This window comes from Pavona decussata, unplaced genomic scaffold (assembly GCF_977016875.1).
Source record: "Pavona decussata unplaced genomic scaffold, jaPavDecu1.1 SCAFFOLD_190, whole genome shotgun sequence".
NCBI classification, from domain to species: Eukaryota; Metazoa; Cnidaria; class Anthozoa; order Scleractinia; family Agariciidae; genus Pavona; species Pavona decussata.
Window position 1 is genome coordinate 1,795,625 of NW_028145599.1, and position 12,623 is coordinate 1,808,247.

Here is a 12,623-nt window from a genome sequence, read left to right on the forward strand (position 1 = left end):
TACCGTTATATCTTGTTCGCTTTATTTTTACAAAAAGATTTCAATAGCCCAAATCACAAAGCAAAAAATTAAGCAACATATTTCCATTCCTGTCGTTAGCGCTCTCTGCTGTCAACAGGACCAGTTTTTGTTTTATAATCCTAAATCGGATTAAAACAAGTTCAACTACAGTACAAAGAAAAAGTCATTGCAACTAATTCAAAGATTAATGAATGAATCACTTTTCATTCAAGCTATGGAGCACCGCTTTACAGCGGTTGCATTATCATAACAAATATTCCGACGTCATATCTTAAAGTCGTTTTTTCTTGTTCGATTCAACGAAATCAATTTGTGCGGTGTAAAGACGGAATTTTTATTTCATCCTTTTTGGGGTTTCCCTGAACTTTACGTTGGTGGAGAAACGGCAAAATGTTTCGCTTGTTATTTGTGTTCAGTTTGGTTTACGTCCTATGTTCTTTGGCAAGTTCTCAGAACAATTCAACAACTGACAAGGTGAGTTTCGCTTTTGCAGCACCGTTTTTTTGCGTTTTAATACAGCTCTACAGCTCTTAATAAAAAAAATAGCAGTACACGTTCTCTTTAAAACGAAAATGGCATTGAAATTTCAAATTGGTCATTAATTTTGTCCAAGTTCTAACCCTGGAATCGCTGTCGTTAGTCATTCACCAAGAAGTTAACTCAGCCACGCGCGGTTTGAATTAAACTAATAGCTGTTTACTGCTTCGGTTAATTTAGAATCGAACTCAACTCTCAACTGCTACTTTCAGTATAAATGTAGGTCCACATGAATTAATGTACTTTGTCAAGAGTCATTTAACGCCTCCATTTAACGCACTGATGGGAAGCGATTTTCAATTCAACTTCAATTGCTGGTCAAGTTTGTCTGAAAAATATTTACTTTGTGAGTTATAACAGCGATGCACTTTCCCGCCAACTCTCATCTAATTGATGAACCTGAGTTACTGTATGTTCTGAAAAAATTTGATATTACTTTCTAAAAACATGATGGTCACCGTCTTGATTTAAAAGCAAATTTTCTTGTAGCTAATTTACCATAGCATCAAAAACAAAATTATATTGAATTTCGAATTATGAATAAATAATTGAAACTCAAACAAGGAAGTTAAATACAGACAGCAGCCCCGTTTAAAAGATTTCTGATTTTACAAAAGAAAAATCCGGCGATAAACCTCAGAAAACATAATCATGAAAGCGGTATTAAAGATCTACAAATAAAGCAAACTTAAACGACAGGAACCGAAGATGAAGCAATCCTAACAATGTGAGACAACTGAAGTTATACTAGCTATCGAAATGGCAGCATCTTGTTAGATTTCAGTGTTTTTGGTACAATTCTACTTATCTGTTACGCCTTAAAACTTGTAATAGTCCCTCAGGCTGAGGGACTGGGAAACAGATCGAAAAGTTACAAAAAAATGTATTTGTTTGTGTCGCCCTGTCTAAAGCCGCCAAGCCACAGGTATAGAACTCTGAAACAACTCCACAAAATTAAACCATCGGTGCTTTTCAGTAAGTAACAGGCGCACCAGCAATCAACCTAGCGTATCAGGGCGCGATGAAAAAATACCGTTAAGGCTCTAGAGGAAGTCGGGCCAATACACAGAAGCAAACTAACGTATCGACACTTCAGACTATACAAACAAAAAAAAGCATATGCACAATTACAGATCGGCGTTGAATACCGCAAGTCAATTAACTGCTATGAAGAACTCCATTTTCTGCGACTGTTTACAAGAGAATAAAGGTAGTATTATATTTCTTGTGCCCTATGTACAAAAAGATTACAAAAGACCATCTCACAAAGCCGAAAATTAAGCAAAATGTTTCGATCCCTGTCGTTGGCGCTCTCTGCTGTCAACAGGACCAGTTATTGTTTTATAATTCTACGTTTCGGATTAAAAGAAATTCAACTACAGTACAAGAAAAGTACTTGCGACCATATAATATATATGGCCAATTAATGCACGAATCATTTTTCAGTCAAGTTAATTATGGAGCACTGCTTTACAGCGGTCGAATTATCATAACAAATATTCCGACGTCACATCTTAAAGTCGTTTTTTCTTGTTCGATTCAACGAAATCACTTTGCGCGGTGTAAAGTGGAAATTTTTATTTCATCCTACTTGCGGATTGCCTGAACTTTACGTAGACGGAGAAACGTCAAAATGTTTCGCTTTTTATTTGTGCTCAGTTTGATTTACGCCCTTGGTTCTTTGGCAAGTTCTCAGAACAATTCAACAAACAAGGTGAGTTTCGGTTTAACAGCCCTTTTTGGAGTTCTTTATTTTCGTTAAAACGAAAGTTTAACTGAAAATTTTTACTGGTAGTTTATCCTGCCCAAGTTGTGACCCTTACTAAATTGCGTAGTTTAGAGATACAAAATTTGAATTACTAGACCTTTTGCTTCAGTTCAGGAAGTGAGAGTGTGTTATTTATTTGTGTGATACACTTGGTAAAACAACCTGCATCTTAAATAAATAAAACAAAAAGAAAGAATTTCGAGGTTATGAATCACAAGCACCTAACAATATTCACAAATGGATCCTATTTGTTGACTGTTGTATTAAGAAAATCTAAGAACGTAGAGGGAACTTTATCACAAACATCGCGTTACAACTGAAAATAAAGTAGCTTTCAAATTCAGTTATAATATTTGTTCCCGGCTTTATAACTTGCCTAGAATACCGTTCTACTTTACTGTTGTCTAATTCGCACACGGTGCCGATTAACGACTACTCTTCTTAGACAAGTCGGACGCGAGTAAAATGTATTCGAGCACTGAGCTCTTGAATGACTTCTTCGATTAATGACTTTATGTTCTAAAGTACATCCGACTCTGATGCAGAAAAACTCAGAAATAGTGCAGCGCGGTCGGGTTATTACCAGAGACAAAACATTTAGCACTGGAGACATAAAACCAATTGTAGCATCGAAATTTGAGAAGCGTGTAAGCAAATTATTCAAATCATGAGGAGAAGGAAGTTGAACTGACAAATAAGAATCTTCAACACAAGACTTTTGATTATATTAAAAAAATTCGACAATTATAGACGAAAACTACTTGTGAAAGTAAATTAAAAATGAAAAAGAAAGTGCCCTGCGAAGCAACCTTGAAAAACGTAAGACAACGGAAAGTTGTCAGCGGGGCGCAGAAAGTTGACATACTGCTAAAGGCAGCGCGCAATTTGTAGGATTCCTTTCATTTGCAGTGCAATTCAACTCATCAGCCATCCCGGCAGACAACGCGAGACAACGGAAGGTTGAAAGCAGGGCGAAGGGGATTAATAGACTACTGAAAGGGAGCAGGCAATTTGAAAGATTCCTTTAATTTGCAATATAACCCAACTCAACAACCACCCAATGCGAGATAACAGAAGGTTGACAGCAGGGTACAGATGGTTGACAGACTATTGAAAGGCAGCGCCAATTTGTTGGACACCTTAAAGTTTTAGTACAATCCAACTCATCAGCTACTTTGACAACGCGAGACAACGGAAGGTTGACAGACTATTGAAAGGCAACGCGCAATTTGTAGGACTCCTTTAATTTGAGCAATCGAACACATCAGCTAATTTGACAACATGACGCAAGGAAAGGTTGACAGCAATGCACAGAGGGTTGTTAGACTTTTGAAAGGCAGCACGAAAGTTTTAGAATTCATTTAATTTGCAGTACAACCCAACTCATCAGCTACTTTGACAACGTGAGACAACGGAAGGTTGACAGCAGGGCGCAGAAGGTTGAAAGATTGTTTAAAGGCAGCGCAATCTGGTGGATTCCTTTAATTTGCAGTACAATCCAACTCATCAGCCTCCCTGAGAACGCGAGACAACAGAAGGTTGACGTCAAGACGCAGAGCGTTGAGAGACTATTGAAAGGCAACGCGTAATTTGAAGTAGAATCCAACTAATCACCTACCCTGACAACGCGAAACAACGGCAGGATGACATAAAGGCGGAGAAGTTTGACAGACTATTGAAAGGGAGCGCGCGATGTGTTGCTTTAATTTATAGCATAATCCAACTCATCAGCCACCCTGATTACGCGGGACAGCAGACGGTCGACAGCAAGGTGTAGAGCGCTAAGAGACTTTAGAAAGGAAGAGCTAACTTTGTTGGAAGTCTTTAATTCGCATAACAACTCAACTTATCAGCTGCCCTAACAAAGCCGACAGCAGAAAGCGTGAGTTGACATGAAGGCGCAAAAGATTGACAGACTATTGAAAGGCAGCGCGTAATTTGTTGGATTCCTTTAATTTGAAGTGCAATCCAACTCATCAGCTACCCTAAAAACGCAAGACAACGGAAGGTTGAAGGCAGGGTGCAGAGGGTTGACACATTATTGAAAGGCAGCGCGAAATTTGATGGATTCCTTTAAGTTGCAGTACAATCCTACTCATCGCCTACTTTGAACAACTCGAAACAACGGAAGGTTGAGAGCATGGCGCAGAAGGTTGACACACTATTAAAAGGCAGCGCGAAATTTGATGGATTCCTTTAAGTTGCAGTACAATACAACTCATCAGTTCCTTTGAATAACTCGAAACAACGGAAGGTTGAGAGCAGGGCGCAGAAGATTGACACACTATTAAAAGGCAGCGCGCGATTCGTGGGATTCCTTTAAGTTGCAGTACAATCAAACAAATCTGCTACTTTGACAATCTCAGACAAAGAAAGGTTGCACTACAATCCTACTCAGCAGAGTTCCTCAGAACTCGAGACAGCGGGAGGTTGACATCAAGGCGCAGAGGGTTGATGGACTATTGGAAGCCGGTGAGGGAGCGTGCAAGTTGTTGGATTCCTTTACAATCCAACTCATCAGGTACCCTGGCAGCGCAAGAGAACGGAGAGTGGACATCTAGGCGCACAGGGTTGATAGACTATTGGGAGATAGTGCGCAGTTGATTGTTTTCTTTAATTTGCAGTACAATTCAACTCATCAACTGCTTTGACAACGCGAGAAAATGGAAGATTGATGGCTAGGGGCAGACGGTTTATATACAGTTGTAATCCAGCGCGCCATTTGTTGGATTCCTTGAATTTGTAGTACAATACAACTCATCAGCTACTTTGGCAACGCGAGAAAATGGAAGATTGATGGCTGGGCGCAGACGGTTTATATACTGTTGTAATCCAGCGCGCCATTTGTTGGATTCCTTGAATTTGTAGTACAATACAACTCATCAACCGCTTTGACAACGCGAGAAAATGGAAGATTGATGGCTGGGCGCAGACGGTTTATATACTGTTGTAATCCAGCGCGCCATTTGTTGGATTCCTTGAATTTGTAGTACAATACAACTCATCAGCTACTTTGGCAACGCGAGACAACGGAAGGTTGACGTCAAAGCGCAGAGGGTTGAGAGACTTAAAAAAGGAAGCACGCGATATTTTGCATTCCCTTCATTTTCAGTAAAATTCAACTCATCAGCTGCCTTAAAAATGTGGGACAACAGAAGGTTGACAGCATGGAGCAGAGGGTTGGCAGAATATTGAAAGGCAGCGCACAATTTGTTGGATTCCTTTAATTTGCAGTACAATCCAACTCATCAGCTATTTTGGCAACGCGAGGCAATGGAAAGTTGAAAGCAGGGTGCAGGGGATTCACAGGCTATTGAAAGGCAGTGCGCAGTTTGTCGGATTTCTTTGATTTACAACAGAATCCCCGCACTCATCAGCCACCCTGACAACGTAGGAAAGCAGAAGGTCAGACAGCAAGGTACAGAGGGTTGACACACTTTCTAGAAAGAATGCACACAATTCGTTGGAATCCTTTAATTTGCGCTACAATCCCTCTCACCAGCTGCCCTAACAACACGAAACAGTAGAAAGTTGACAACAGGGAACAGAAGGTTGACACACTATTGAAAGCAAGCGCGCTATTTGTTAATTGGCAGAAAAACCCAACTCATCAGCTTCCCTGAGATGGCGAGACAAAAGAAGGTTCAGAGAAGGCGCAGAGGGTTGACAAACTATTGAAAGCCAGCGTGCAATTTGTAGCTTTCTTTTAATTTGCAGTGCAATCCAACTTATTAGCCTCCCTGACAAAGCATGACAAAGAAAGTTTGACAACAGGGCGCAGAGGGTTGACACGCTATTGAAAGGTAGCGCCCCATTTGTAGGATTCCTTGAATTTGCAGTACAATCCTACACTTCAGCTACTTTGACAACGCGAGACAACGGAAGGTTGAGAGCACGGCGCAGAAGGTTGACAGACTATTAAAAGACAGCGCGCAATTTGTTTTGTTGGATTCCTTTTATTTTCATTACTGTCCATCTCATCAGCTACCTTAACAACGTGGGATAACATAAGGCTGACAGCAAGGCGTGGAGCGTTGAAAGACTATTGAAAGATGGCGCACAATTTGTTGGATTCCTTTAATTTTCAGTAGAATCCTACTCAATAGCTTTCCTGAGAACGCGCGGCAACGGAAGGTTGACATCAAGGCGCAGAGGGCTGACAGACTTTTGAAAGGCAGGTTGCAATTTGTTGGATTCCCTTACCCTCGCAGTACAATCCAACTCATCAGGTACCCTGACAACGCAAGACGGCGAAAAGTTGACGACAGGGCGCAGAGGGCAGACAGAGGGCAGAGGGCAGACGCCTAAATTGTAGGATTGCTTGAATTTGCAATACAATCCAACTCATCGGCTGCTCTAATAATGCGAAACAGCAGAAGGTTGACAGCAAGGTGTAGAGGGTAAACAGACTTTAGAAAGGAATCGCGCAATTTGTTGGATTGCCTTCATTTTGTGTAAAACCATCAACTACCCAGACAACCTGAGACAGGATGAGGTTGCCAGCAACGAGCAGAGTGTTGACAGTTTATCGAAAGGCAGCGCGTAATTTGTTGGATGCCTTTAATTTGCAGTGCAATCCCATTTTCGTTTCTCAAGTTTTGAGACATCTCATCGGAGGAGGCAGATTACAATATTGTTGCACTGGAACTGCTGGAAGCCATGTTTTTGCTCATTTGTAACCAGGCATAGTCTTAAAGTTAGATACCTGGGGCGGTGTCCTGTGGGTACTAAATTTCGATGGTTTTGGCAAAGTTTGTATAAAACATAAAGAGTCAAAGAAACATTGCACTATTATTCCAGCATACTTCTCGATTCTTACGTAGTGTAGAATTGCAAATTTGAATCATAGTGGCAAATGGCTTACAATATAAAGGGGAGTAGACGAAATTATAAGGAAAATGTTTGCTTTCATGCCTTTCGTACTGGTGAAAGTCCACCATACTTTTAAAACAACGACAACGAAAACTTTAAAAAAGGAAGGGTCCATTCAACGGCGTTAAGGCCCGTTTAAACGGTTTCAATATTTACAAATGTTGGATTTCAACGCCATTTAACATTTTCAAGAACAAAGGAAATGTTGAATGAAAGTTTAAACCAATTTATGTCTCCTTTCTGCGGTTGTGAGCAACACTTAAAGAGATCAACTTTGATCGCCAACAGCCAAGCTTGTTTGCTAGAGCGCTTTAGTAAAACCTTAACAACATAACACAAACTCACTTCGTTTTGGGATAAAAATTTGACCATTGTTCATGGCCGATTTTAATTAAAAAAGTACAAACTTAAACTAATATCTGACAAACGGTGAGGTAACAATAAGTTATTCTGAAATGCTCTAGCAAAGGTGAGGCCCAGAAAAAAGGCAAGCTAGAAAATTAAATACAAAAATTACACGAGCGGAACACGGGGATGGGGGCGGGTTGATTGCTTGATTTTCCTGAAATCTGTGAGTGGACATTTGGCCAAAAGCCTCGTGATGTTGCGAAGAGATTATTGTCCTGAGAGTCTCGTGATAATCATACGATGGTGATCTGTTTTAGTAAAGATCCAACGTTCAAAAGAAGAAACTGCGCCACTGTCTCACAACCAACTCACCCCAGTCCCATGTGAAAAACCCAATAGAGGGGAGGGAGACATAAAAGCTTTTATTTGGTCGAAATAAAAGCCATTTAAATTTGACTCAACAGAGTTTCAACAAACTTTCAACATTTTCAACAATGTTGAACGACCTGTTCAAATGTTCCCGACATTTGGTTCAACAACTGTGTTCAACGAAAGTTGAAGCAAATGTTGAAACCTCTTAAGGTGGCCGAACACAGTTTGCGCGCGCTTGACAGATTCTGTTAGTGATGCTATTAAGCGCGCGCTAGGGTTGTGGTAAGCAAATACTATCGATCTCTCGATTTTATACCAAATGGATCACAAAGGTAAGTTTTGCTCTTAAATTAACTTAGTTTCTCATTTGTGAATCCTTCTTCATTTATCGCCGAACAAAGAAAGTGAGTTCACAATGAGCTACGCCTTTTTGTACGCTTTTCATCTCTCTGAGAAACCCTAATTAAAAGCCACGCATGCACATTTGGTTTTTTTAATGGAAATGAACTGTTTTCTAAGGAACCGCTCGTTAGAATTTCGTGAAATTTGACAAAACAGTAGTTTTCTAAAAGCGTAACTTGCCTACAAACCAAGGGTATCTTCAAAAAACATTAAATTGCAAAACCAACATTTACAGGAAATCTGTCTGTTAAAATTACATGAAAGCAGCGTCACTATGTCAGTATTTTGTGAGTTTTTCTGGATACAAAATATGGAAAAAATCTAACGAGTGCATTTTTTAAAAATTAAGAAAAACTGTTATTTGTGGACAGTTAATAGCTTGCTGCGTTGCCATGGCAACGGCACCTTGTTTAACAAGAAGTATCAAAATTTATTCCTTCTTAGTTAATCTTGCACCATGCTAATTTGGGGTACTCAGAAGTAAGTAGTTTTCAAATAATGTTTACTAACACCTGTGTACTGGAAAAACTGTGTTCGGCCACCTTAAACGGGCCTTTGGTGTCTTACCAAAGTCACGACAAAGTTATCCGGAAGGGTACGGAATACTATGATGATGTGTGTACGTACTGAAGCGTTACATGTCTTAAAGCATAAGGTTTTCTGTGTAGCCTTCCCTTAAATCCCCCCTTTAAATAAATTGTTTGTAAAAAGGAAGAACTAGGTAGGTTGGTCAGTTTCGCATCTGTGTACGATTCTCGGAGATTAGTACTAAAGAGTGGTTCTCAGGGAACGCTTATACCAATTTGCGGCCACCATATGTGTTTAGAGTTTTCTATGTTTTAATGTGTATTGCGCTGTCAAATAAAGAAGGTCTTTGCCTGCTTTTGGATGCCCGCTTCAATGCATGATTTGGTCGCCTGAAAACGTCTGACATACGTATGCTTGGCCAAACTATCACCCATTGGAATAAATTGCATGGCTCATTCTTCCTTATTGCCGCTATTTGTTCAAACAGATGATAAGAGTTTTATGTTTGATACAGCTACTCATTTTTGAAGTGCATTTTTTAGGCCACTGTGACAGGAACAAAACAAAATACCTGTGTGCATCAAGGTGGATGTTGCAAGGACGGTAAGTTCTCATCCATTAAAGAAATAGTCCTTCTGGCTTTTAATTAATGTCAAATTTTAACAAAAATTTGTTTTTATCGGCAGGAAAAGACGGAAAAGATGGAATAAACGGTAACGATAGGATGATGATGATAATAATGATAACGATGATAATAATAACGTTGATGGTAATAATATTAATGTCGAGAGGTAAGATATGACTATTACGCAATTCCCAGAACCATATGCGTAAGATTCGAAAGCGAAAACTCAACCATTTATTTACAAATATTCCATCGACAATTCCACAAATTTTCCAGTTATCACGTCGGGTAAACATCCAGTTAGACAATAAGGCAGTCAATAAGGCAGTCAATAAGGCAGGTTTTCTACGAAAAGAAATTACACCGAGCGAAATAACAATACACACGGAATACGACAGAACTTACTGACTGTTTCGAATTCAAAGTGTCCCCAACTCAACAAATTGAATAACAAATCATGCCATTGCAAACATGGCGACTCGTTCTTCCACTACTGAGCACATGGAAAATGTCCCAGATTATGACGTCAAATGTAGGCACGCAATGGGAGTTACGATGACATTCCTTATTTTGTAAAAGAGCGCATTCCACATGTCTTGGTAATTTTTACCAGGAAATAGAATTGGATATTAAACATAATAGGAATAGTCCACAACAGAATCTACCGGATAAATTAATATAATATTTTTTTCAAGCTTAGTAAGAACTAGCAATTAAGAGACATGATCGAATCATAGAGAATACTTCATTTAGAGTGGACACATGTTGCGCGAGTTGCGTTACAAAACCTTTTTTTTGTAGGATATTCTATAGAAGTTCTGTTTAATTGAAACTGTTTTCCTCTCACAGGACGGGATGGACGTGACGGTTTAAACGGTGATGTTGTCTTTCTTTTTTTATATTTTTGCTGTATTTATTGCTATCTGACTTTTTGAAGAAAAAAAAATGCCCCCCAACCCCTCCAACCTCCCCCCCCCCCCCACCCTCGAAAAAAAAAAAAAAACTACCTGTGAAAAAACAAACCAAAGGAAAACAAATAACGACAGGAAAGGGGGAGGGGTCGAAGGAACGGGAAGAAGAGATTGATGGAAATGTTTTAGGGTCATTCCTGCTAGGGACCAATGTATATCTTTGTTGCCACATTTCAACATTTTTACCAATGACTGCGAAAATTGCGTACTGTGCAATTCTTAAAATTTCTTTTGTGATTGAGTATGTCTATATCTTGTTAGTTTTTTATATTTTTTTTTATATCCTTAAATAGGTGTTCCTACTTAGTAGGACACCCCTATATTATATTGATACAGAAAAAAGTTTTTATCATTTATTTATTATTATTACTATTATTATTATTATTATTATTATTATTATTACATGCATGCCTGTGACGACCAGGATAAAGTTCACTTTATAGTGGAAAATAAGTTCTTTTCACTATTTTAACTGATTTACTTAGTAAAGTAAGTATGCTACATTAGTAGACTTTTATCTGTCGACAAAGTAGATTTACATTTAACTTCATAGGGGTATATAAGGGTTAGCCACTGGATTGCTTAATTGAGTCGTCGTGTTTTAATGTCCATGGATCTTTAATAGAATATAACTATTGACGTAACTACAGATTATTCAAAGGTCTTACAGAAACTGCGTGCAAGTAATCTTATTTAGAGATAATTTTTTCTTGTCTTGAACAGGAAATAACGGGCGCGATGGGCAGAACGGTAAATTGTTGTTAGTGTAAACTGTTTTCACTGAATTAAGAAAATTTTATTACAGATACAGGAACTCTCACTTAATATTTACATAACGCATAACACCTATCTTTGAAAGTCAGTTTGTTCGTTTTGTACATAAGTTAGGTGAGCCACAGTAAGAACGTACATCATTTAGTAAATGAGAGAGGAGAAGGTGGGGCAGCGCGTGTTTCCCTTCATGTTTTGACAATGTCTTATTCCGTATAGCCTAATATGACAGACAACTATAGTTTAGTTTACTGGTACATATTTTTGGAACAACTCTAAAACTGTAAATAGTTAACTTTTGTTAAATTTTCTGACCTGTTGATTCCTTTTCTTTAATGTACAATATTTTAATCAAGGGAAAGATGGCCGTGACGGACGCGATGGAAAACAAGGTCCAAAGGTTGGTCACTCTGATAAGTCGCCTATTATTCGTAAGCCAAAAGCTCATTTCCAAAACTGCTACAATATGCGTGTATAATATAAGAAGGCGTGTCCATTGTTTATAAAAGTGTCACTTTTGTTGCTCTCGTTTGGCTTGCTAAATCTGGTCATAAAGGCAGTCTAAAAATAATTAACAAGAACCATAATATTCCTGTTTAAGGGAGAGAAAGGAGAACCAGCCATCATAAAAGAGGTCAACAATAGTACAAAGCAGGTAAGCATATTATATTGCTACTCTTTAACAATTAGATTATGAGCTCGAGATTTCTATCGCGTGATAGTTAATGAGGGCGAAGCCCAAATGAATTATCACGCCATACAAATCGAGAGCGAATAACCAAAGGTTGCGTTAGACTGACTGTATTCCGGAATGAGAATAAGCAGAATAGCTGTTAGAATTCTGTTATTAAATTTATTTGGAAAGACAGTTTTGCAAACTTCCACTAATACACCACAATTTAAACGCCATTTTGTATTCCAGTGACTCCAAAAACCTCTTATGAGGGATTCTAGAAATAACTGTATGTTTTCCTATTCCGGAATAGGGTCAATCGAACTCACTTTAATTGCTTTAGTGCAAATCTAAAAGTCGTTCAAAACTTAACAACTAAGATAGAATCATTTTTTTTATTGAATAATAATATAAATAGGTCACACCACCGCGTCATAGAACGCTAGAAGATTTATGCTATTTTGTAACTTGGGGTTATATGATGGATGTATTTGAGTATATGTTTTGAATTTGTTTGCCACGGCGGAGCAAGAATTATTCATGTTATTTATGCGCTGATTTAGAGACATGGAATAAGTTAAAGAGAGAACGCTAAAGAAACACACAAACAAAACGAGCAAACAACCAATCAAACAAAAAATACAGGGCAAACAAAGGACTGGTGCGTTAGACAAGAAATAATCCAACCAGTAAAGAACCAAATAAAGTAGGACTTGACCAACCATCTCGCTCAAT

At 38.6% G+C, this 12,623-nt stretch overlaps 1 protein-coding gene across 4 annotated transcripts in view; it reads left to right on the plus strand.

The window, feature by feature from the left end:
• LOC146462300 (uncharacterized) overlaps positions 1-12,623 on the plus strand; it is a 41,502-nt gene that overhangs the window by 1,293 nt on the left and 27,586 nt on the right. Inside the window, exons 1-7 of one of the 4 annotated variants that reach the window (XM_085085923.1) lie at positions 345-495; positions 9,391-9,451; positions 9,535-9,561; positions 10,323-10,349; positions 11,168-11,194; positions 11,572-11,615; positions 11,817-11,870. In XM_085085923.1, coding sequence (XP_084942049.1) covers positions 412-495; positions 9,391-9,451; positions 9,535-9,561; positions 10,323-10,349; positions 11,168-11,194; positions 11,572-11,615; positions 11,817-11,870 — 324 coding nt within the window. In that variant the 5' untranslated portion in view covers positions 345-411. Of the gene's footprint in view, positions 1-344; positions 496-2,107; positions 2,273-9,390; positions 9,452-9,534; positions 9,562-10,322; positions 10,350-11,167; positions 11,195-11,571; positions 11,616-11,816; positions 11,871-12,623 lie in introns of those variants that run through there. The other 3 variants (XM_085085919.1, XM_085085921.1, XM_085085922.1) reach the window with 3 other exon arrangements.